Genomic DNA, 24,135 nt, shown 5'->3' with positions numbered 1-24,135 from the left:
AGAAGCAGAGGCGGCAGGGAGCGCGGAGAACTGCAGCCATGGTGAGCCGGGCGCTCCAGCGGGTCCGCGCGGCGAGGGGTGCTGCGCCGCCTCGGTGTGGCCGGCCCCGCTCCACCCCGGCGCTCGGTGTAACGGCGGGCTCTTGCAGACGGTGGGAAAGAGCAGCAAGATGCTGCAGCACATCGACTACCGGATGCGGTGTATCCTGCAGGATGGCCGCGTCTTCATCGGCACCTTCAAGGCCTTCGACAAGCACATGAACCTCATCCTCTGCGACTGCGACGAGTTCCGCAAGATCAAGTGAGCGGCGCGGCCCGCCGCGGTGCCCCCCCGCCCCTCGGTGCCCTCCCCCCCCCAGCCCCGCTGCGGCGGGAGGCCCGGGGGGCCGTCTGCCCACTCAGCGAGAGCTGGCCCAGCAGCTGGGTAATGTCTGCTGCCAGCTTCGGCAGAAATGGCCACAGTTTTAGTCTCACCTGTCGAACCCCACAACTACCGAGGTTCAAGAGGCACTTTGTTTCAGTTCTTTCCTAGTAACCAAAATAGACCTTTGTGTCATGCCAGCATAGTCACTGTAATGGTAAAGCATCATGGGGAAAAAAAATCACGGAGGTGACATGCACCTTGTGTTTGGACTTATCTATGCGCTTAGTTTCAGGCATATAAAAATGTGGGGTTTACAGTAGGTCTTCCTCTGTAGAGTAGCCTAGTCTCATATTCTATTAGAAATTCAAAGAGCAGCATTGATTTTTTATTTTTTTCCCTCTCTCTGTCTTGCAATATTTTCTAACTTTTCTCACTAGACCTAAAAATTCAAAACAGCCAGAGCGGGAGGAGAAACGAGTCCTTGGTCTTGTGTTGCTGCGAGGAGAAAACCTGGTGTCCATGACAGTTGAAGGACCCCCTCCAAAAGACGTAAGGAGAATGAGAGCAGAACGAAGGGGAAGGGGCATCTGATAAACTTGCTTTCTTGCCGGAGAATGGTATTGTCCTAGACTTCCAGATGCCATTGCGATTAAGTCCAATGAACTTTGCTGCAGGAAGTTCTAATCCCTTTGTGGGCTTGGACATTAACTGGACAAAGGAAGGCTGTGGGCATCCCTAGGATCTGAGGACTTTTTTTTTTTTTTTGACAAGTCTTTCTTTTGGGTGGGTCTGTTTTCAGACTGGAATTGCCCGGGTACCTCTTGCTGGAGCTGCTGGAGGACCTGGAGTCGGGAGAGCAGCAGGAAGGGGAGTACCAGCTGGTGCGCCCATGCCACAAGCTCCAGCAGGATTAGCTGGCCCTGTCAGAGGAGTGGGAGGACCATCCCAACAGGTGAGATGCTGTGACCAATTAAAAAAGAGTTGTCTGATATATTCTGGGGTGGCTTTTAATTCTTGGTAGCAATGTGATGCAAGAAATTGGGGGAGTGTGTTACAGAGTTTTCAAACGTGGGTTTCTCTAGGTTTGCTTTATTAACAACTCAGAGTTGGGCCACCACCGCGGTGAATGGCAACCTTCCAAAAATTTCCCAATCTTGTATACCTTTTTACCACCCATTGTCCCAGTCCAAAGTCTTTGTAACTGTCCGCTTGATCTCGGTTCCCATGTCGTTATCATTCATCAATTTATCTCATCAATTCTCGTGTCCCGGTTCTTCTGAAGTTAGTGGTCGTAGGCAGAAGGTCTTGGGTCACCACAATCACTTATCTTCTTACGCATCAAAGATTACCTTTGAATTTCTGAAAATCACTCAGGCTATTCTATTAATTTATCTTGTTCTAAAGTTAATCACTTACTCCCATGTCTTAGGTCTAAGATGTATGATCCCTCTTCTATTGATGCAGCTTGACTGGGTTTCAAGCCAGCCATGGAGGGGGAGACACATAGGCTTAATAAGCAGCTTATGCATATTGTTTTATAAGTACCTGCATTCTATTAATCATATCTAAACCAATTTCTAATCATTAGTTATATGTCTAATATGAATAGTCTTAGAAAAAACAATAAGGCTTGAGGCCTAGCTCCTTTTACAGAGTGTAATCTTAGTTTCTGTTACCGCAGAGTTTGAGCCTAGCAAGGCTTTTTTGGTACTAGATCCCCCTAGGGACTGTCTAATATGATGGAAGAAGAGGCTTGAAAAGTGCAGCTTCTTGCACAGAATTCAAGTGGTATCCGCCGAATTGTATGTTTGTAGTATTACTTAATACATTAAGAGGAGACTGGTGTAATTTTCTGAAGGGATAATAACTCTTGCTTATTTTTTAGTTTACTGTGAAGCAGATGTTGTGCTGTTTCTCTGTGAACCTGTTTTATTTTGTTTACAGGTGATGACACCTCAAGGTCGTGGAACAGTTGCAGCTGCTGCTGCAGCAGCCACTGCTAGCATTGCAGGAGCCCCAACTCAATACACACCAGGGCGTGGGGGTCCTCCCCCACCCATGAGCAGAGGAGCACCTCCTCCAGGTAGGAATTACTCGATGGAGTGGAGCAGCAAGGAGCTCATGTTATTTGGCAAAATTGGTGATAAAGAGGCATTTATCAGAGTCTGACGAAGATCTGGTATGGAATGTAGGATTATTCCGATACCCAACTAGTGCCTTGACTATTCAGCTGGATTTATGTGCTTGTTTTTTCTCTGGCTTAAGGAATGATGGGACCTCCTCCAGGCATGAGACCACCTATGGGCCCACCAATGGGAATGCCACCTGGCCGAGGTGCTCCTATGGGAATGCCCCCACCAGGCATGAGACCACCACCCCCAGGAATGAGAGGTGAGCAGAGGTTATCTTAAATGCCTAGAAGCAATAAGAAGCCATAACATAAATAAAATGTTTGAAGGGTGAAATGTTTCAATGGCTCCCTAGCTATGCTAGTTGTCAATAAATGCCTCAGTGCCAAAAAAGGGGTCCTAAGGCCACTTTGAGCATAAACATCTTTCTGGTTTAGCCATGCTTCTTCTTTCCTCTTCAGTATTCAACTCTTTCCTTTTTTCCTAGGACCCCCTCCACCTGGCATGCGTCCACCAAGGCCGTAAGATATTCTGTAATGTACCTTTGAACTGTAAGAAGACCAATTAAGAGAATATACCGAGCAGTACCACCTGTCAAAACTTTGCTATGTATATTTTATATTTACTGCTTGTAAAGTTTGCCCTTTTTAATAAAGTTGGAAAACCCAATAACTTGAGGCACTTTTGTACTGGTCTATTTCAGAAGTGCAGCCATTACCTTTCACTACTGCACTTTGGTGACCCCGGAAGAAGAGCAGGTGTGAAGCAAAAAGCTCAATTTGTATTGACAGTTCAGAAGTTAATGGTTGGTCTGGACCACTTAGGCCCATCTTGGTCTGTGCTCCTTACAGGAATTAAAGCATATCAGTGAAATTTAGCAAGGCTGATGAAAAAAAATTGTTGGCATGGTGGAGATGGTAAAAATTCAAAGAGAGTTTAAACATTTTGATGAAATTAAGTGTGGGTCACTGATCAGAATTCTCCCTGCTCTACTCATAGTGGGACAAGTACAACAGTGCCTGTATTAGGAATAGTGATCTCTGATGCTCTGCATTAAGCTGCTGCTTATTAGCCTGCAGTAAACCTGCTTGATCTTTACAGGTGGAGCTGCATTGCTTCCATTAAAAAAAAAAAGTCAGGATGAACAAACCTATCATTAATTACATACAATAATGTCAACCAGCTTGCATTCTGGTTGTAGTCTTCCTGCCTCAGCTTACAGCTGCTTTTTTTTCAGTTAGGAGGAAGCTGTCTGCCCCCCCAACCTTTGGAGACAATCTTTCCTCAGACAGTAGCTTCTTGGAAGGTTTGTTTTAATTCCTGTGACTGTTACCTCTGAAATCATCTTTGTGTCAGGTAGCCTGAAAAACTTTTTTTCCCTATCTTAGAAATAGCACCTCAACTATAGAAATCCTTTTCAGCCATATTGATTAATCAGGATCACAGAAGTATATAAACAAAGTAGTAAGTGTTCTCCAGTTTTTGCCTTAAAGGCCACTTGACCTACATGAACTAAGTCTGATAGAAAGATGTAACATATCCCAGCTCTTAGTTGCTCTAGTTATCCTATAAAACAGATGAAACTTTTTAAAAAAAAAGGAATCAATCCTTTATTGCATGGGCTGCTGAAGATGTTTTCATACAGGGTCTTCAACCAGGTATTAACAAACACCCCAAAGCTATTCCAGAACTTGAAGAAAAAATATTCAATATTACTGAAGTTGTCTCCTTGCAGTACAAAGCAATCCAGGCCGTGGAGAGAGCGTGTCTGAAATCACCCATTTGGTAATGACCAACAGTTCTTACTTTCTCTTGTACCTGAAAGAGAAGATATTTGAAATTACATTCTACCAGCCCAACGCTCAATGACAGACAAGGAACAGAACTGAGCATTTTCTAGGCAATGTTCTCCCAAGTAGAAGCCTAGGAATGTGCTATTAAAGGCAGTATTCTTGATTGCCCTCAGCATCAGACCTGCAGTAGAGAAGCATAAGCTACTGCAGAACCAACAAACCTTTTAGCAAGGGCCTTTAAACAATCACAAGATGAGGGTAGAGAGCAGGAAAAAGAATAATCTTGAATAAGAAAGTAAAGGGAGCTATACCTGGACTTGGACTTGAAGTTTCCTCCTTTCCTATGTTGGGCCATACCCAAGCGTTTCCGATCTTCAAATGATGGGCTTTTTAAGAGAGAGGGGAGGAGGCATAGAGGTAAGACAAAAACCACTGAAGTACATCAATAGAACAGTACTTCTTGCAAGAATCCCTTCTCTACTCTGCCCACCTTTTCCCCCAATATCAGTCAAAGTATCCCTGAGAAAGTCCAGAGATGCAAAAAAAAAATCCCACCTACTAAAGTCTGCGCTAATGTGGTATTGCTAAGACATTACCCGGCACGGTACTGCTTCAGAGCCTTCCTGCTTGTGTTGGTAAGCTCTTCATCAAACACAGACAATTTTTTCTTCCGCTTGGGGCCTAACATAGAGACAATAGTCAGAACATTGGCTGTAAAGAGAAGGCCACAGCATCATCTTGTTTACTAGAGCCCAGTAGCCTTGACCACAACGAGCCTAACCATCAGGAAAAGCAATGATTCCTCTCTGCAAACACACACCCTGGCCAGCACCAGTGGCCATTCCTTCAAAGACCAGTGCCTCCCTCTATACAAATTAGTTTAGATTTTAAGTGACATAAGGTAAGTCAGCTGTAAAACGAAAGTCTCCACCTGCTGGTGCTGCTGCTGGTTCCTCTTCTGGCAAGACTCTGGCTCGCTTTGCTCGGCGATTCCTTTTTGCCAGCCGCTCAGCATACATCTGAGATTTCAAGATTTCAAACTGTGACCTCTCCTCTGGCTGAAAGGTGTTAAAATGCAAGCTTACAGTGATGTGAGGTTTTGCCAAGGGAAAACTACGATAGTGCACCAGGGTCCCACTTGTAAGGACAAGCACTCACTGTCATTTGGACTTTTTTCTGTCTGTCCTGCATAAATTTCTTCCTTTTCTTTTTCCCTCGTAATGCTAGGTCAAACTCCTGCAGGGCTTTAGCCACTGGAGAAATTAAAACACATAATAAAGAACCTCTTAAAGTACAGAGCAGAGTCCAGTTGCAGCTATGGAATTTAACATGGCAGCAGTGTCATGACTTACGTTTCTCTTTCTTCCTCTCCTCACGGGTCTGGAACCAGCTCCGCTCCAAACCTGCACCCACAGTCTCTTGTTTTCCTGTCTCCAGCTGCTTCTTTGCCCTATTGATCTGAGATAATTCAGGCAGAAGAAGTGAGCTCATGGTGGCTAAAAAAATATCTCTCTCCTCCCTTTCTAAAGTAGGCAGGTTAAGTACGTAAAAAACAACTAAGGTAAAAAAAAAATCCTAAAAAAAACGCTTACCTGGGCCTCTGACTGCTGCATCTCACGTTCCTCACGCTCCAAGCACAGAACTGCATACACATCTTTCTCTAGATTCTCAATCTTCTCTCGAAATTTTAGTATGACATCTGAAAATGATACAGCTGAACATCAGAAGCAGCTCACAAAGACCATCTTGTTTCTCAGCCTCTCTTTTAGTGTCCCTCTGTACCATGATCTTCCCTGTGTATTGCTCTTCTGCTTTTTTATCTCAGTGAAGTGCGTACCTTGGGGGAGAATTCTGGCTTTCACTGGTGTTTTGGCAGTCTTCACAATATCCTTCAGCATCTTGCGCTCTTCCTCACCCACAAGTGAAACTGAACGACCAGCCCTGCCTGCTCTTGCTGTCCGACCCACTCGATGAACATAGTGTTTGGTGGTGTTTGGCATGGTAAAATTGATTACCTGTAACAGAAACAGTGTTAGTAGGGAAAAAACATTAAAGGACTCCTTAAAAAAGCTCAGCGCTGTAAATACTCACTGTTTTAACACCTTCAATATCAAGTCCACGTGCAGCCACATCTGTAGCTACGAGAATATCAATCTGCTCATCCTTAAAGCGCCTGAGCAGAGATAGCAAATGTATTAGCAATGAATACAGCAATCCACTTCTGCCCTAAAACTTCCAACTCCTAACTTTTTTTTTTTGTCTATGATTACCAACTAAGCCTGCTAATACCTGAGTGCTTCCAGCCGCTGTGCCTGAGAGAGGTTCCCATGAAGCTCCCCAACCCGTAGACCCATCAGTCCAAGTAGGATGTGCATACGGTGAGCTTGCTTCTTGGTCTGGGTGAAAAGCATCACATGATCTGGGAAGGTTCGTGTCAGTAGAGCTGAAAGAAAGTCCTCTCAGCAGCCTGCTTCATAGTCACCTACTGATTCCAGCTTTTCTTTCCTCATCACTAACCTGATACAATGGCCTCACGGTCCCCTTCTCGGTTGGGTCTGATCCGGATGAATTCCTGCCGCAGGAAAGGGGCAACATCTGTGTTGCTGTTCACAAAAATTCGGACGGGATTTTTCAGGGAAACAGAAGCCAAATCTTTCACCTACCAAAACAGGTTAAGAAAAAAAGAAAAAGTCCACATAATCTCTAGTAAAAGGCTAGACAAACTTCTATTCGGCTTTCTGCCTCAGTATGCTTCTCAGCAGCCTGTCTTACCTCCTCTGTCATTGTGGCAGAGAAAAGCATTGTCTGACGGTGGTTGGAGCACAACCTGATTATTTCCTTCATCTGTTCCTCAAAGTATTCATCCAGCATCCTACACAGGAGAAAAACAGCAAGGTAAGGCAGCTTCATCTGGTTCTAGCTAAGAAACATTATTTAAGGCAGGGCAACAAAGACTGCCCTATAGCCTGGGAAAAGGAAAGCAGAAAACTACCATCTCCTTTTTCAGTGCAGTCCTACTTAGCCTACCTGTCCGCTTCATCCAAAATCAGCACCTCAACACTGCTCAGGTGGAAAGAAGGGCAGTTGTGGAGATGATCAATCAGTCGCCCAGGAGTGGCGATAAGAATGTCTGGCCCAGAGCGAAGAGCTGCTTCCTGAGTCTTCACATCTAGGCCACCTGAAACAGAGCAAACATGCACTGCCAACTCCCTGAGCAGGCTGCAGCAGACTACACAGATGCAAACTGCCTGAGGAATGGGAAGCAACTCAGATTAATACCACATTCACAATTAGAAGTGATCCCAGCTTTTCCTTCTCAGAAACCAACAAACAAGAAGTACAGCACAGTATTGGAAAGTGAGATTTTAAACCACAGGACACCTATTAGAAGCATGCCTGCAATAACTGTGCAGCCTCCAGTTCTATAAGACGGAATTCCCAGTTCTGTATAACAGTTTACAGCGAGCTGTACAGTTCACATAAGCAACTTAATACTAACCTACAGCAAGGCAAGTTGTGACACTGCTGAACTGCGCCAGCTGTTTTGTAACAGAGTGCACCTGAATACCCAGTTCTCGTGTTGGCACTAGAACCAATACCCGTGTTATTGGAGCCTGACGAGGTTTGTAAATCAGGCGCTCAAGGACAGGCAAGATGAAGGCAGCTGTTTTACCTAAAGAAGAAAATTAAGAATTACCAATCATTGTGAATAGCTAATTCTCCATGTTTCCTGTGCCCTGCTCAACTCCTTACCTGTCCCAGTGGCAGCACAGGCACAAATATCCTTCCCCAGAAGACCCACTGGGATACAAGCCTTCTGAATTGGGGTTGGTTGCTTGAAGCCAAGAGCTGTGATTGCCTACAAAGGAGATAGAGCAATTAAACTTTCTCACTGGTATGGCCACACCTGGAGCGCTGTGCCCAGCGCTGGGCTCCCAAGTACAAGAGAGACATGGACATACTGGAGGGAGCCCAGCAAAGGGCCACAAGTATTATGAAGGGACTGGAGAACCTCACATATGAGGAAAGGCTGGCAGAGCTGGGACTGTTCAGCCTGGAGAAGAGAAGGCTTAGGGCGGGAACTTGTCAATGTATACAAATACCTCAAGGGAGGGTGAAAAGAGGACAAAGCCAGGCTCTTTTCAGTGGTGCCAGTGACAGGACCAGAGGCAATGGGCACAAACTGAAACACAGGAGGTTCCCTCTGAACAACAGGAAACACTTTTTCACGGTGAGGGTGACTGAGCACTGGCACAGCTTGCCCAGAGAGATTCTGGAGTCTCCATCCTTGGAGATATTCAAAAGCCGTCTGGACGTGATCCTGGGCAACCAGCTCTAGGTGGCCCTGCTTGAGCAGTGGGGGTTGGGCAAGATGACCTCCGGAGGTCCCTTCCAACCTCAACCATTCTATGATTCTGTGACAAGTCCCACTCAAGATAGTGTTGGCACATTGCAAATCAAAGAATGGTTTCCATTATTTGGGAATAACAGCTCCTAAAGGACTACCACACTAGCTCCCACATAATTTCCTTTTCAGAGAGGCTGCAAAGAGAAGAAGAATTTGACAGTTCTGATTGGTGGAGGGGAGGCTGTACAACATTCCTCAGAGTAACATATGTAATAACTAAACTAGGTAAATACCTTTAGCAAAGGTCGTGAAAGATTCATGTCCTGGAATGACAAGTTATCATCATATTGAGAGGCATCTTCAAAAAAGCTCTCTGCTTCCTAGAAACAGCAACAACAAAAGTGGAACAATGCAGGCAGCAACACAACAAGTTATCAAAGGGCTCTGGGCTGTTTTTGGAGCTACAGTTTGTTAACCAAAGTCAAATTCCTCCAGAAGAAATGCTGGAAAATGACCTAGTGTCATTCTGTCCAACACTTACCTTTTCTCCCTTTTTTGATCTCCTCCGTTCCTTCACTTTGACTGTATCTGCAGAGAAAGCAGAAGTGTGACAGGAATTAACAAGCACAGCTAAACATAACAAGATATGGTGACTACCTTCATCTCATACTTTTTGCTCTGAATGAGCTATTGAGGGAGAAGCCTCAGAAACAACTACAGGCATGCAGCGGAGTAAAATACCAAGTAAATATGCTTCCTCAGGGACGAGTTCAATTAAAGTACTATGGCTATCATTCAAAACAAGCTTGACCAAAATAAGAAGGAATGTCGCAGAAGGAAGACAACAAAAAATAACAGGTTCTTGCCCACTCCCAGCAAGGCTTCACTACAGACTTTCCTCCAGTGAGCCAACAGTCTGTCAGATTCTTACTCCTGACCATCTCTCTACATACTGCTAATACCTGCTTTTGTGAAGATATTTTCATCATCCAATGAATACTGAGACTCCAGATCTTCTTCGTCCCTACTGAAATCCTCACACTCCTTCTTTTTGGTTTGATTATCCTCAGTCTCCGCATCTTCATCTCTCTCTTTTGCCTGTTTAGCTTCTTTTTCCTAGAAAAAGATTTTAAAAAGAAGTTTTAAAAAGAAAGGATAAAAAAGAAACTTCAATCCTTTGTGAGCTTTTCTTTGTTGTTATTATGAGCCCATTCACAGATCCATGGTTTTGCATAACCTTAAGCATTAAAAATTCTGCATTCTCATCAGTTCAGCAACGCATCAGGTGTGGCTGCAAAGCCGGTCGAGGTGATGAGCTGCAGCTTGACCGCTGCACCTCAGGATGCTTTCAGAGTCTGTGCCTCCGGAGAGAGCATAGTAGAAGGCCAAACCTGCACCAGTCTTTCCAGTAATGAGAGAGAAAGGTCCTGACCTGGAACTTCCTTTTTTGTCTCACTTTCTCGATCTTCTCGTCCAGCGTCGTAGCTGCTCTCTAGGCAGAAAACCACAAAAGAGGAGCTGTAAGAGGCGCCCGGGAGAGCGTGGGGCACTGTGGCCTCAGGCACTGCAGCCCCAGTCTCAGCCCCGGGCCTCACCTTGCCGCGGAGCTGGCGCAGTGCCGCCGCCCAGGCGCCTTCTCCGCCGGCCTCCGCCTCGCCGAAGACAAAGGCGGCACTGAAGTCCCCGCCGGTGGGGCCCCGCCGTCTGGGGCCCGGCGCTCGGCGCAGCTCCTGTGGTAACACTGATGAGCAACGACCGCGGGACGGTCGACCCGGACCGCACCGACCTCGGCCCCGGCCCCGGCCCCGGCCCGCCCACGACCCAGGCAACAGATCCTGCCCGGCCCCACCTCCTCATCCTCGGAGCCCCCAGACTCCGGGTCCTCGGGCCCCGCGTCCCCCTCTGCGATAGTGCCCACCAGGCCCAGGCTCTGCAGCATGGCCGCAACCTCCGTCCCGTCGCGTCGCGTCGCGTCGCGTCCCCCCCAGCTCCGCCCCGGAACCGCGCGCCACCACGTGAGCCGGCGGCCGCGCACGCGCGGAGCCGGCCCAGGCCCGAGCTTGTGGGTGGGGCGACGGCTGCCCCCGCCCCGCCCCGCCCCGCCGGGCGGCAAGGAAAGGAAAGGAAACCGAAAGCGGCGGCGCTTCCCGCGGGCGGCCGCTGGGACCGGAGAAAGGAGGAGAGGCTCTGTGTTCAGGGGCACCACCCGCCGGTGACGAGCGGTACCGGGGGGGGGGCCGGGGCGGGCCTTGCGGGGAACTGGAAAGACGAAACTTTCGTCGGTGGCGGGGCGGGCCCGGCGGCTCCCGGGCCGTGCGCGGAGCGCAGCAGCACGACGGCGGCGGCGGCCGCGTTGGGGGGCGGGAGCGGTGCAGCCCGCAGCGCTGAACGGTGCCCTCGCCCCGGAGAGCTGCGGCGCCCTGCAGAGGAGCCGCCGGGCCGAGCGATGGCGGGTGCCGGGCAGGAGCCTTGCTCCTGGCAGCCCCGAGCTGGAGGGAGAGGTGAGGGTCGCCCGGCGAATGCGGGACGGAAGGCTGTGGGAGGCCTGGGGACGGTGCCGGTACAGGGGGGACCCGCTCCTTCTGTGCCTGCCTATGGTGAAATTTCCTCTCGAGCCTAAATTCCAGCACTCCCTTATTTGCCGCTGAAGCCTGGCTGGGGCCATGAGGTGACAATGCACTGCAGCAATCTCTTTGCTAACTGTTTCTGCTAGCGTTCGGTCCTTCCCAAAGTGTTCTGGTGAAAGCGTGACAAAGGCCATGTGGTCTTTGCTTCCTGGTACTCTGAGAGGCTGGGCTTCATCCGAAGGTCTGTGTTTTAACTGTGCTATATGCAGTCAAAGTCAGCTGCTGCTGCCTTTGTCATTAGTTCAATGACAGCAAACTCCTGAGTAAATCCTGTCCTGTGCAGGAAGCTTCATCTTTGGCCTTTCTTAGTTCTGCTTTCTGTTCTGTGGGAAAGGGTTTAGTTTTTTAGTCTCTTCACGGCTTAACAGCTTAAGTAAACTCTAGGTATGCCATTCTTTTTAGCAATTAGAAAAAAGGCTTACAAAGGAAACACCAGTTTGAAAGTCAGTGTACAAATATAATGGTAGTTTTCTAACTTGATGCCATATGTCCAAAATATGCTGACTACTAGGCCAAAATGCTCATGCGTTTGTGTTGGGAGGCAAGTTAATGTGGTTGATTTATAATTAAGGTGTTTTTTGTTTGTTTTTTTTTTTAATTTTTTTAAGGGCGTGCAGGTCATTGGGATACTGGCTTTATACGAAGAGGCAGAAACAGAACAAATAATGTGTTGGGCCAGGCAGCTCACTTAAGGGAAAGCCCCCAAGCCAGTAATTATACTCTTCTACCTGGGCAAAGAGAGGAGAGAGTTGGTGGTTGGATTTGGAAGGTTCCTCAATCAAGCAACAATAAACCAAGAAACCAAGGTGGACAGGCCAACAGCGGAGCCACAGGACACTGGGAGAAACAGGAGAAAGAGGGAAGGAGAGTGAGGCATCAAGGTGGACAAGCACGTGAGAGGGCCAGCGGACCCTGGAAGGAGCAAGAAAATGAGGGTAGAGGAAGGGGGTATCACGGTGGACAAGCACATGAGAGGGCTAGAGGACCCTATAATGAGGAAGAAAATGAAAGTAGGGGGAGGAGGTATCAAGGTGGACAAACACATGAGAGGGCCAGAGGACCCTGGAATGAGCAAGAAAATGAGGGTAGGGGAAGGAGGTATCAAGGTGGACAAGCCCAGGAAGGCGCTAGAGGGCTGAGGAATAGACAGGGTAATGAAGGTAGGGGAAGGAGGATGCAACCTCAGGAGAATCCTCATTTCTACCAGAACCCTACCCCAGTTGGTGCCCAGCTCAGTGAGCAGCCTCAGCAAGTCAAAAGGATTGGCTATAAATTCCTAGAAAGTCTTCTCCAGAAAGACCCTTCAGAAGTTGTCATCACACTTGCTTCCAGTTCGGGTTTGAAGGAACTTCTTTCCCAAATGGCTATGAAACCCAATTTTCTTCAGCTCGTTTGCCAGGTGCTTCGAAAAGCATGCAGTTCCCGAATGGATAGACAGAGTGTCCAACAGCTTCTTGGAGTGGTGAAGGAGTCCAACTTTCTCAAGATCTGTCTGCCACAGTATGTGTCTGACATGATGACAGAAGCAGTCCCTGCTGTACGTCATCAGTACCCTGTGCATATTAGCAACATCATTTCGCTTCTTCAGGACCTGGTCAGTATTTTCCCAGTCAGCTCTGTGCAGAAAATCTCCATTCTCTTGACAGTCTTGCCAGCATCCATAAATGCCCTGAGAGCTTCTGGTGTGGACATCACAGAAGAAACAGAGAAGAATCTAAATAAAGTCCAGATGCTTGTGCAGCATCTGCAGGAGAAGAGACGTGAAGGCACACTGAGGGCTGATAACTATATTCTTATGCAGCCTCAGACTGGTGGTCAAGAAGAAACCTATCGTACAATGACCATTTATCCAACCTATAATGAGGTACGCCTTGATGAGAAACCCTTCCTACGTCCCAATAATGTTTCTGGAAGCTATGAGAGCACCAGCATTTATCTTGACACCCATTTCCGGCTTTTGAGAGAAGATTTTGTAAGGCCTTTAAGGGAAGGTATTTTGGAGCTTTTGCAGAGCTTTGAGGACAAAGGTTTGAGAAAGAAAAAATTTGATGATATCAGGATCTACTTTGACACAAAGATTATTGCCCCTCTCTGTTCCCCAACTGGTATTGTTTACAAGGTCCAGTTTGACATAAAACCATTGAAGTTTGTACGATGGCAGAATTCAAAACGGTTGCTATATGGATCCTTGATCTGCATGTCCAAAGATCACTTTGAAACATGCCTTTTTGCCACTGTTTCTAATCGTGATAATGCAGATCTTGCCCACGGGATTGTGCAGCTTTGTTTTAATGCACAGAGCCAGGCACTGCTGGCAGAGGTTCAGCCCTCAGACTCCTTCCTCATGGTAGAGACAACTGCCTACTTTGAGGCCTATCTGCATGTGTTAGAAGGGTTACAGGAAATCCAGGAAGAAGATATCCCATTCCAGAAGTACATCGTGGAATGTGATGCACAGGTGAAGAAGCCAGCATACCTGACAATGGATACTGCCTACAACTTTGCACCCTTGATGGAAGATCCCCTGTTGGATGAAGAGATACACCCTGATGGTTTGAGAAGGCAAAGCGTCCATGTTCTAGATCCCAAGCAGTGGCTTTCAGCGGAAACCTTGAGATTAGATGAGTCTCAGATGCAGGCACTGAGTCTTGCACTCACTAAGGAGCTGGCTATTATCCAAGGACCTCCTGGGACTGGTGAGAAACCTTTGCTTTAAGTCTCTGTCAGTTAAGAAGTTCTCCCTGATTCCCCCATTTAGGGAGATAAACTTCAGAGAAAGCCTGCTGTACTGTCTCCAAAGCTTTAGTCCTATGCCTAATTGATGCTTGAGTAGCCCGGTTAGCATGAGCTGTGGAGAAAGTTAAAATATCCTCAGATACCCATATCTGGTCTTGCGCATCGCCAGCCTAGTTGCAAGTAGACACCAACTGCACTGTTGGCTCTGCTTGTGTATTGGGGTGAAAAAATTTTCAACCATCTTTGATAACATGGTACCTCTTGCTGTGCAACAATCCTATTTGTCTTCATGGCATGTTAGAACATTGGGAGTGTTCAACCGTGATCCTCTGTGTGAGTAAAGCATTACAATATTAACTGTAATTGTTTTAAATGGTACCTGAACTCAACAAGCACCACTGCTTGTATTCCACTAGTATGTGGATGTTTCATGTGCAGCCAAATGCCATGTATGAAGCCGGTATCAGAGTGGGCTGGGGGACACAGTGGCAGAGGAAACTCTGGGTCCAAGTCCAGTGTATTAACCAAAAGACAACATTCTGGCAGAGCATGGTCTTGCTCAACTACAGGCCAAAAAGACAGTGTCATGTTACTCTGTTTACATTTTGTAAACTAGTTACCTCTGGGGTCAGCTTGCTTGGCACAGATCAGATTTGCCGCCTAGAAGGAAGTCTTGTATCTGGTTTTGATGATTCCTGTGTTTCAAGGCACTCTGTAGAGGGTGAATTACCCATTTCTGACTCTGAGCTTGTTTTGCAGGAAAGACTTACGTGGGTTTGAAGATTGTGCAGGCTCTCTTGACTAATAAGCATGTGTGGCAAACCACTGTCCAGAAGTCTCCTATCCTTGTAGTCTGCTACACTAACCATGCACTGGATCAGTTCTTGGAAGGTAAGAGTGCCTGACAAGTATGATGGGAGGGTCAGGGAGAATTTATACTATAACTCTGCCTATCTTCTGGCATGATGACTTGCCCTCTTGGCTTTTTCTAGTGACTGTAGCCCCATTGATATACAGTAAGAAAACTTTACTCGGACCAATCCAGTGCAGCATTTGCAGACAAAGGGTGTTCTCCCTACCCCTTGTCCTACTGCAGAAAACAGAGCTTGCCTCTTTAGTGCTAATATTTCTCTTTCATTCCCAGGAATATACACATTCCAAAAACATGGGATGGTGCGTGTTGGGGGCAGAAGTAGTAGTGAAGTCCTGAAGCAGTTCACCTTGAGGGAGCTGAGGAAGAACTGTGAATTCCGACACAGCTTGCCAATGCATCTCCGCAGAGCCTATGTGAATGTATGTGCAGACTTCACTGGAGATGATGGGACTGGGTTGCCTGTGCATTGGAGGAGCTAACTAAACTTCCTCCACCCCTGTTCTTTCACCTTGACTTACACTGAAGTCAGCCTCTTAATTCTTCTGTCCTTGTTCACTTTATCAGTTTCTTGTTCTGCTGTTTCTGAACTTTTTTTCTCCGAGTACAATGATGCCTCCCTTCTCTTTGTTCTGAGCAGATAACCAGTGAGATGAAACAGGCTGAGCAGGAGCTCCATGAAGGAGCAAAGCACTTGGAGTGCACAACATATGGAGTTCTGCATGAGCGCCAGTTGGAAGCATGCATTGCGCCCCATCACTGGGACAGTCTGATGAATGGTCTGGTAAGAGAGGTCCCTTTCTTCTGAGTCAAGCAGTCCCAATGTATGCTTACTAACCTTTCTGCTAATGAGCCTGAGGTTCCCCAAGCACGCTTTTTTAGCATCTCGCGGCTACTAGGAAAGTTAGGGAGTGAATAGCAAGCTGTGCCAAGTGACAGTAGTCTAGACCAGGTGGGGCAGGCAGTGGCTTTAAATTTTACTCCTTTAAACTGCAGAGATTCTAAGTGACCTTTATCAGCATAAAAATACAAGTGCCCAACGAAAGCCTCTTAAACTGAAGCGGAGGAGGGATGCTCTTTCTGAAGATCTGAGGCTGCTCAGACTTTCTAGCTCTGGAGGTCTCTCAGGGGACTTGTCCTAGTTGCCTGCTGCTGCACGGTGCTGCTTTGGCATCATCCTAAGACTCTGAAGTTTAATAGGCCTGGCTGATTTGACTTTCCTTATATTAGGATTGTGAGGAGTTTTACTACAGTGCTTCACAACGCTCAATGATTCTGGAGTGGCTGGGCCTTGGTGTAACTGTCTTCACCCAGGATGCTGCAGAGAATATAGAGGCTGAGAATCCAGGTAAAAAAAACCAAACACAACAACAACAAAAACAACAACAACAAAACCAAAACAAAACAAACCCAAAACAAAAAACAACAACCCAAACAAAAAAAAAACCACACAGACAAAAAAACCCTCCCTCATCCTCTGCAGGTGCCTTTGCCTAAGCAGTGCATGTGTACCAGAAAAGAGACACTGCTACTTAACAGACACTGAAAGATGCATGATACTTTAAGGTAGTGGAAAGATTAACCTTAATTTCCACATAGTGATCTGACTGCTGCACTGTGATTCTGCTAGAGTGGCTGTGGCTTACTGCATGTGACTGATGACTCTCACAGGTGGTCAGCAGGAGAGAGAGCAGGAGTGGGAAGGTGAAGCAGAAGAGGAGCTTTTGGAGATCCCAGAGGAGGCTGACCTGATTCAAGCTGACAGAGTGATTGAGGATGAGGAGGCAGCAAAGCCTCAGGGAAGGAAGGAGGAAGAGCACAGAGCTGCTCATGGACTAGCCAGAGTGCTGTTGGCTATGAAGCTGGAGGACCAGGAAGAAGAAACAGCCCAACCACAACGGAAGACTGCAGAGTGGGAGGTAACTGCATGCACTAGCATGCTCTGGCTCTGCTTGACTATGTAAAGAATAACATGGGGATGCCAATAGAGGAGAATCTTTGTGCTGTAACTGCTTATTGGGGAGCTTTTTCTCTGCAGGTGACTGCTGCCCAGAGGAAGAAAATGAAGCAGAAGATGAAGGCTGAGCTCTGTAAACTGAGTGCAATGTCAGAGTTAGAGGCCAAGGCTATTCAGGATCTGTGGCAACTTGACCTGAACTCCCGCTGGAGGCTTTACAGGTGACAAAACTATTTTGCAGGGTCTGTCAGGCAAATGTTTCCTAGGATTGTTCCAGTTTGCAAACTCTTTCTGCCAAGCCATGGTGTTTCTGTCCATATCTGTTCAGTTCCTTATTTGAACATGCTTGTTTTTACCTTCCCTGTATTGCACGGGCAGTGCTGTCATCTCCACTGTGTGGTTCGGGACTAAGTACAGATGCTAATAATCTCTTGCCCAAAAGACACAGAGGAAGTTTTGAACTGAATCCACTCAGAACTGCTGGATCACTATCCTGTTCCCCTTGCTGTGTGTGATAATGGCACTTTTTTCTCAGGCTTTGGCTGCAGACCTATCAGGGGTTTATTCGACGGCAGATTCTGCGGCATGAACAGCAGTATCAGGCAGCAGCAGAAAGGCTGACAGAACTGAGGCTGCAGGAAGATTTCTGCATTCTCAAGGAGGCCCAAGTTGTGGGGATGACAACTACAGGTGCATAGCAGTTGGGAAGCAAACCAATATTGCACTGCATCTAGTAATGGTTAAACAACCTTGTTGCCAAAAGATTAATATCATGTGCTGCTTGACAGCCTGGGTCAGGCTCTGCATTAGTCTGCAGCCTTCTTAATCTCTGACTCCCTCTGTGCACTCTTGCACTCCCTCCATCTCAAGCAACTTTCTTCTAATGGAAATGCACCACTTCTTGTGCCTGAGTAAAGCACAGTCAATACCTGCACTGCTATCCCTGCATTGCTTTCTGGTGATGGTAGTGTAAAGGTCATTGCAATATGACACTTTGGAGAAACAATTTTAGGTTTATTTATATGTGTTGATCAATGTATTGAGTAGGTATCTTATGTCTGAAGAGAGTGTTGGGAAAGGGCCAAGGCAGGCATAGGACTCCAGTCCCCACCTGCCTTCCCTAATAACTGTTCATACAGAAGCCATCCTTGGTATGGTGCTGTTTTAAAGTTCAAAAAGCTGAGTCTTGAAATGGGGAATCTTGGGAAGAACCCCAGTCTTTTCTGAGACACAGTCTGCTCCCCTCCCTGAAAACTCTTGTCATACTGTCTGCATGTAATTATATTCTGCTAAGGTTTATCTTCTGTCCTTGCTCAGGTGCTGCCAAATACCGTCAGATCTTGCAAAAAGTAAAGCCACGAATTGTCATTATAGAAGAGGCAGCAGAGGTGCTTGAGGCCCACACCATTACTACTCTGAGTAAAGCTTGCCAGCATCTCATCCTCATTGGAGATCACCAGCAGGTAACATCCATGACCAATGCCTCTAACTGTTGTGCAAATGAACTGGAACCTTTTAACCAAACACCATATGTGAAAGGTTGCCAAGACTTCCTGCTCCCCAGCTTCCACAGATATCACAGGTCCTGTCTCCTGTAGTTTTGGAGTAGAGCTCCTGTGGGTCTTGTCTTTTAGTTTAACTGATACGATTCTACATGTGCTTGCATCCACTTCAGTTGTGACTGTATCTAACTTTGATATTTAGTACCTCTGCAAGAATCCAGTCTCTGGCCTTTCTTTGGGGGACCAGTGACAGAAAGAGATGAGTGAAAAATCTCACTAATACGTAGGAAAAGTGCTAAAATGTGGACCTCCTATCCCTTCTCTTTCAGCTGCGGCCTAGTGCAAATGTATATGACCTGGCCAAGAATTTCAATCTGGAAGTCTCTCTCTTTGAACGGCTGGTGAAAGTCAATTTCCCCTTTGTCCGCCTGAAATACCAAGTGAGAAAGACCTGTAAAAAAAGCTCCATTGCATTTGCATTTAAGTTGTTTTAAGTTTGTAGTACACTTAAGTTTATATTTCTACTCTCAGAGCAGCCTAAAAGAAAATAATGGGCTATTTAATTCCCGAGAAGAATGGTAAGAGCTGTCAAACTGCCACGAACAGTGTTCCAGTATATTTCAAATTATTCAGTGATGTCATCTGCGGCACTGTGGTTCCCACATGTTTTAGTGCAATGAACATGGCTTATTGTGGCATCTGAAACTTCCAGAACTCTGGAGACTGACAGCACAAGTCTTCTCATGAAGCTGCTTCCTGCTAAATTGCTATAATCATCAATCTTGGTGCCTGGAGAAATTAATTCTACCTCCAGCAGTCCTGTACCTAGCAGAACTCATGTAGTGGTCAGGGTGAGGTGCTGGCTATTGTTATCTAGAACAGTGTTCTTAGATTTGCACTGAAACCAGCATTCTTATTACAACAACCTTGCCAAATGATTTTCTTGAAGATACTGTGCTACTACTCCCCCTGTAATTGCTGGTGGTGGCAGTGATGGGGTGGGGGAGGGTGGGGAATTAGGAGGTGCTCCCTTCTTGACTTTTACTGGAAAGTCATCCTCGTCTTGTATTCAGCCACGGTCTGTATAGTGGAACAACAGAATATTGACAGGGAAATATGGTGGTCCTTCCTCGAGACTGATAAAGCCTCTTTGTGTTTCAGCACCGCATGCGTCCTGAAATTGCCCAGCTTCTCAGTCCTCATATATACCAGGAGCTGGAGAACCATCCCTCTGTCCTGAAGTATGAGAACATAAAAGTGAGTTTTCAGCTATCCAATCAATTGGTTTTTGTCCTGTTTCTGACTAAAATGAGTTTCTGTAAAATATAGTGTTCAAGGATTTCAAATTCTTAGATCAAGTTCGGTTATTGAGATTTATACCTGAATCAAGGAAATGTGTGGTATAGAATTAGGCAAGTAATTTGTAGTTCTTCTGGCATTAGTGATGGTGGACACTGGAAATGGATCCTGTACTGATGACTTTAAAAGAACAGTGAAAAATGGAAGAGGGACCAAAAGAACTGTAGGAGATTGAAAGCTAGGAAGAAATCTTAAATGAGAGACTCTAAGGCATAATAACGTGAAACTCCAACATAAGATAGGTGACTTCATTACTGGAACCCTCCTTCCTTGGGTTCTCTCTTTGGGCATTTTACCAATACACAACATCTGCAAACAAGATCTATTCAACTTAAAAGTATAAAGCGATCACTTATTGGCTAACGTGCACAACAAGCAACTGAACACCTGGGGAGAAAGAATTGGAGGTAGTTACAAAAAAGGATTACAGTAACTTAGCCTGTGTAAATCTCTCTTCATGAAAAGACAGTATTAATTAGTTAAAAGCTCTTTAACTGGGTGAGGAAAGCATACTGAAAACTATAGCAGAATACTGAAGCTAGAAAAGAGAAAATTAATCCTGAAGATAGCTTTTATTCTAGTAAATAAATCATCTGAGAAAGTAGCAGGTTCTCTTTTGGTATCTTGAAATCCAGACCAAGTATTTTGTAGAAGATGCTTTAGTTAAACATATTTAAAAAAAAACCAAAAACAAACCACCCCAAACCAAACAAAAAACCCCCAAAACCCAACCAAACAAATGGCACTGAAAACATACAGCTTAGGAGACCACAAAATTTTACCCCATTTCTCCTATGAGAAGCTATTCTGGGGAATCTTATGGTTCCATCTGGCCTTAAAACAAACTTGAGATACTAAAAGGCATCAAAATTGAATCTCCCATCTACTACAATAACCAACATAGGTGATCACTGAATTAAATTGTACAGCAGTGGGCTCTATGCCACTATGGACACCTTGGAAAACCAGAGATCTGTGTTTGATCTACAAAAACTGTTCTTTCCTGATAAAAACAGTCTCTGGGTTTTGGCACATAGCCCAAGAATTTCTTATGCGTAGAAGAATTCCAGTTAATAGGCAAGAAATAAAGGTCTGTACTAACTCAAGGGAAATGGAATTTTTGAACAGGTGAGCAGACAACGCTACACACCTGGAGATGGTGACTACTGGAGTCCCTAGTGTTCCTAGTTTTCCTGGTGGAAAAGCAATCCTCCTTGCTGCTTTGTTTTTACTGCAGTAACTGAGAAGGCATGTTTTTTGCTAGGCAGTTTTAGGCAAGTGCTAAGCCTTGTGCACTGTTTACTTACTATCTTTTTCCCACGTGGCCAAAACAAGACATTGTTTGAGCCATGAGTGTGAAATGGAACTATGATGCTTTGAGAAATGTTACTAGCACTTAATCTTCTCTTTTCTACAAACTGAAAAGGTACAGTAGAAACAACTTTGAAAAGATAGGGAACAAAATCATCCACAGGAACTAATTTTGTATTAGGATACTGAAGTGTCACTAATAAGCTGAAATGTGATTAATAAGCTTAAATTCCTATTGGATGAATATGCTATGGAAATCTGAGAGGATACTGTAGGCGTCTCCTTAAGAATCCTCCTGTCAGTGGATAATCAGGGACATGGAAACAGGCTGCAGTGACAGAAGCTGGAATTCTGTTTCTGACATTCCTTTCTCTTGTTTCAGGGGGTCTTATCTAACCTCTTCTTTGTGGAACATGACTTTCCTGAGCAAGAGATCCAGGAAGGGAAAAGCCACCAGAACGCACATGAGGCCCAGTTTGTAGTGGAACTGTGCAAATACTTCTTGTGTCAGGATTATCTACCTTCTCAGATCACCATTCTCACTACTTACACTGGACAGCTTTTCTGTCTGCGTAAGCTCATGCCAGCCAAAACCTTTGCAGGTGTGAAAGTTCATGTGGTAGATAAGTACCAGGGGGAGGAGAATGATATTATTCTGCTGTCTCTTGTGCGGAGCAACAAAGAGGAGAGAACTGGGTTCTTACAGATCCCTAATCGGATATGCGTAGCATTATCCAGAGCTAAGAAAGGGCTGTATTGTATTGGAAATATGAGAATGCTTAGCAAGGTTCCTCTCTGGAGCAAGATCATTCACACCCTTCGGGAGAAAGGTCACATTGGCCGCTCATTGGTGCTTTGCTGTCAAAACCACCCTGAAACCAAGACACTGGTATCTACAGCAGCAGACTTCAGCAAAGTCCCAGAAGGAGGCTGTAGTCGTCCCTGTGAATTTAGGCTGAGTTGCGGACATGTTTGCACAAGGGCATGTCACCCATATGACATAGAGCACAAAGAGTACCAGTGTCTGAAGCCTTGTCAAAAGGTGCTTTGTGCAGATGGGCACCGCTGTCCGCGGTCATGTTACGAGCCCTGTGGACCATGCATGGTGATAGTAGAGAAAACTATTTCTAAGTGTGGCCATCTGCAGATGGTGCCATGCTTTACTCCAGACAGGGAGTTTCTTTGCCAAGAACCTTGCCAGAAAAAGTTGAACTGCGGGCATGCATGCAACAAATTCTGTGGGCAGGAATGCACTAAGCAGTGTCCTGAACTGGTTACAGTCATGCTGAAATGTGGCCACAACCAGCAACTTAAATGCTGGATCGCTGAGGAGATGAAAGGCGAGAAGCCTGTGGAATGTAAGACTAAGTGTTCTGTCACACTGGAGTGTGGACATGTGTGCACAGGTTCCTGTCATACGTGCTTTGAAGGAAGATTTCATAAGCCATGTAACAGCCCGTGCAAGCGCTTCTTGGTCTGCTCCCACAAGTGTCAGCAGCCTTGTACTGCAGAATGCCCTCCCTGTCAGTTGGAATGTCAGAACCGCTGTGTCCACAGCAGGTGTAAAAAGAAATGTGGAATGAGCTGTTTTCCATGTGCCGAGCCATGTGAGTGGCAGTGCCAGCACTACCAGTGTACCAATCTTTGCTCTGAACCATGCAATAGGCCTCGCTGCAATGTACCATGTGCTAAGCTGCTGTGCTGTGGTCATCCTTGTATTGGATTGTGCGGAGAGCCTTGCCCAAAGAAGTGCCTTGTTTGTGACCGTGAGGAACTCACCCAGATCTTTTTTGGCTTTGAGGAAGACCCAGACGCTCGATTTGTACAGCTCGAAGACTGTGGCCACGTCTTTGAGTCCCAAGGCCTTGACCATTATATGGATGAAGATGACAATGTCATCAAGCTGAAGGTATGCCCTATCTGTCAGACACCTATCAGAAAGAATTTGAGATATGGCACCATTGTGAAAAGACGGCTAGATGAGATAGAAAAGGTGAAAGAGAAAATCCAAGGCCCAGCACAGGAAATTGAGTCTAGTAGACAAAGACTGCGGGCTGCACTGTTAGGGAATGCTGTTCTGCAGAGGAATCTACCCCTTAAGTACCTCATGCTAGAAGATAAACTCGGAGCTTCTGATCTCTCAACAAAGAGTATCGGACTAATGGAGAACCAGCTTAACTTCTACGAACGTGTAGCTGACCTAATCAATTCTCTGAGTAAAATTGATGCAAGTGAGAGGAAGGCGCTGAGAAAGCGGCTGGATGAAGTCCAGGAGTGGCTGGATAAGCCGCGCCTCAGTTTTACAGGACAGGAGCTCTCTGACCTGCAGTCTGAGATTCAGAGACTGACCTATTTGCTGAGCCTCTTGGCAAGGTGCAAAGGTGCAAGCGGGATGATCACCCCAGCACTGGCAGCAGAGATTGCCAGCGCACGTGAGATCCTGGAAGGGACAAAGAAATTCACAGAGGACGATGAGGCTGCGATGAAGGCTGCCCTGGAGAGGCTCTACGCGGCCTTGCCCCTGTCGGGGCTGGGGATCTCCGACGTGGAGCGGGTGCAGATTGTCCGTGCTATTGGCTGTCCCCGTGGCCACTGGTTCAAGTGCAGAAATGGGCATATCTATGTGATTGGGGACTGTGGGGGGGCAATGGAGAGGAGCATCTGCCCTGAATGCCATGCAGTGATCGGGGGCACGAACCACACACTGGACAGCACCAACAGCCTTGCCTCCGAGATGGATGGAGCGACCCATGCCGCCTGGTCCGAGACGGCCAACAACCTGCTCAACTTCAACGAGCTCCACCGCCTGCTGTAGCAGGGTGTCTGCCCTGTTTCGCAGTCCCTGCCCTGGGGAGGCCATGCTTGCTGCTGCCCCTGTCGCTAATTAATTAATAAAGGGCATCGGTGCGTGTCCCCGGGAGGCTGTGCTCGCTGCTGCCCCTGTCGCTAATTAATTAACGAAGAGCATCGGTGCGCGCCCCCGGAGAGGCCGCGCTCGCCGCCGCCCTTGTCGCTACCTAATTAATACAGAGCATCAGTGCGCGCCCCCGGGCAGGGTCGTCTGCCGGCGCAGGGCGCGCTCCCGGGCGCGCTCGCCGGGCGGGGCGGTGTCGCGTCGGGCCTGCCGCTACCCGGGAAC

At 46.7% G+C, this 24,135-nt stretch overlaps 3 protein-coding genes across 7 annotated transcripts; 2 read left to right on the top strand and 1 right to left on the bottom strand.

Annotated features, from left to right (window-relative positions):
• The first annotated feature begins 9 nt into the window (after positions 1-9).
• Positions 10-3,157, top strand: SNRPB (small nuclear ribonucleoprotein polypeptides B and B1). 2 transcript variants are annotated; one of them, XM_010569341.1, is made up of 8 exons: positions 10-41; positions 149-300; positions 801-912; positions 1,163-1,315; positions 2,308-2,446; positions 2,629-2,754; positions 2,980-3,025; positions 3,062-3,157. In XM_010569341.1, exons 1-7 carry the CDS (start codon positions 39-41, stop codon positions 3,015-3,017), a joined length of 723 nt encoding a protein of 240 aa, XP_010567643.1. In that variant the 5' UTR covers positions 10-38; the 3' UTR covers positions 3,018-3,025; positions 3,062-3,157. The 2 variants fall into 2 exon arrangements, with proteins under 2 accessions (XP_010567643.1, XP_010567642.1); XM_010569340.1 differs by having other exon boundaries at positions 2,980-3,157.
• A 1,062-nt stretch (positions 3,158-4,219) lies between these two features.
• On the bottom strand, positions 4,220-10,597 carry DDX27 (DEAD (Asp-Glu-Ala-Asp) box polypeptide 27). Of its 2 annotated transcripts, none has more exons than XM_010569342.1 (21): positions 10,483-10,597; positions 10,229-10,363; positions 10,066-10,125; positions 9,596-9,749; positions 9,175-9,221; positions 8,927-9,013; positions 8,039-8,144; positions 7,785-7,958; positions 7,313-7,463; positions 7,058-7,157; positions 6,803-6,944; positions 6,575-6,728; positions 6,377-6,458; positions 6,123-6,300; positions 5,878-5,984; positions 5,638-5,743; positions 5,444-5,538; positions 5,217-5,343; positions 4,882-4,966; positions 4,597-4,671; positions 4,220-4,310 (listed from the first exon to the last, which is right to left on the bottom strand). In XM_010569342.1, exons 1-21 carry the CDS (start codon positions 10,570-10,572, stop codon positions 4,295-4,297), a joined length of 2,271 nt encoding a protein of 756 aa, XP_010567644.1. In that variant the 5' UTR covers positions 10,573-10,597; the 3' UTR covers positions 4,220-4,294. The 2 variants fall into 2 exon arrangements, with proteins under 2 accessions (XP_010567644.1, XP_010567645.1); XM_010569343.1 differs by having other exon boundaries at positions 6,575-6,704.
• A 165-nt stretch (positions 10,598-10,762) lies between these two features.
• On the top strand, positions 10,763-23,859 carry ZNFX1 (zinc finger, NFX1-type containing 1). Of its 3 annotated transcripts, none has more exons than XM_010569338.1 (13): positions 10,763-10,845; positions 11,869-13,956; positions 14,756-14,887; positions 15,141-15,289; positions 15,508-15,651; positions 16,098-16,215; positions 16,539-16,786; positions 16,906-17,045; positions 17,360-17,514; positions 18,142-18,287; positions 18,656-18,766; positions 19,488-19,583; positions 21,379-23,859. In XM_010569338.1, the coding sequence occupies exons 2-13, from the start codon at positions 12,435-12,437 to the stop codon at positions 23,809-23,811; spliced, it is 5,394 nt and encodes a 1,797-aa protein (XP_010567640.1). In that variant the 5' UTR covers positions 10,763-10,845; positions 11,869-12,434; the 3' UTR covers positions 23,812-23,859. The 3 variants fall into 3 exon arrangements, with proteins under 3 accessions (XP_010567640.1, XP_010567641.1, XP_010567639.1); XM_010569339.1 differs by having other exon boundaries at positions 10,789-10,855; XM_010569337.1 differs by lacking the exon at positions 10,763-10,845 and adding an exon at positions 11,003-11,134.
• The last annotated feature ends 276 nt before the right edge of the window (positions 23,860-24,135 follow it).

This window comes from Haliaeetus leucocephalus, unplaced genomic scaffold (genome assembly GCF_000737465.1).
Source record: "Haliaeetus leucocephalus isolate CR32 unplaced genomic scaffold, Haliaeetus_leucocephalus-4.0 Scaffold273, whole genome shotgun sequence".
Lineage (NCBI taxonomy): Eukaryota > Metazoa > Chordata > Aves > Accipitriformes > Accipitridae > Haliaeetus > Haliaeetus leucocephalus.
The sequence above is the reverse complement of the archived record's forward strand: the minus strand, read 5'-3'. Positions and strand labels throughout refer to the sequence as shown.

Coding starts and splice junctions, on each gene's coding strand:
- SNRPB (XM_010569341.1), top strand. Junction 301..800: donor GACGAGTTCCGCAAGATCAA/GTGAGCGGCGCG, acceptor TTTTCTCACTAG/ACCTAAAAATTCAAAACAGC. Junction 1,316..2,307: donor TGGGAGGACCATCCCAACAG/GTGAGATGCTGT, acceptor TTTTGTTTACAG/GTGATGACACCTCAAGGTCG.
- DDX27 (XM_010569342.1), bottom strand. CDS start 10,572: ATGCTGCAGAGCCTGGGCCTGGTGGGCACTATCGCAGAGGGGGACGCG. Junction 9,750..10,065: donor GACAAAAAAGGAAGTTCCAG/GTCAGGACCTTT, acceptor ATCTTTTTCTAG/GAAAAAGAAGCTAAACAGGC. Junction 9,014..9,174: donor GATCAAAAAAGGGAGAAAAG/GTAAGTGTTGGA, acceptor TGCTGTTTCTAG/GAAGCAGAGAGCTTTTTTGA.
- ZNFX1 (XM_010569337.1), top strand. CDS start 11,080: ATGGCGGGTGCCGGGCAGGAGCCTTGCTCCTGGCAGCCCCGAGCTGGA. Junction 16,787..16,905: donor GGAAGACTGCAGAGTGGGAG/GTAACTGCATGC, acceptor TTTTCTCTGCAG/GTGACTGCTGCCCAGAGGAA. Junction 17,046..17,359: donor TCCCGCTGGAGGCTTTACAG/GTGACAAAACTA, acceptor CTTTTTTCTCAG/GCTTTGGCTGCAGACCTATC.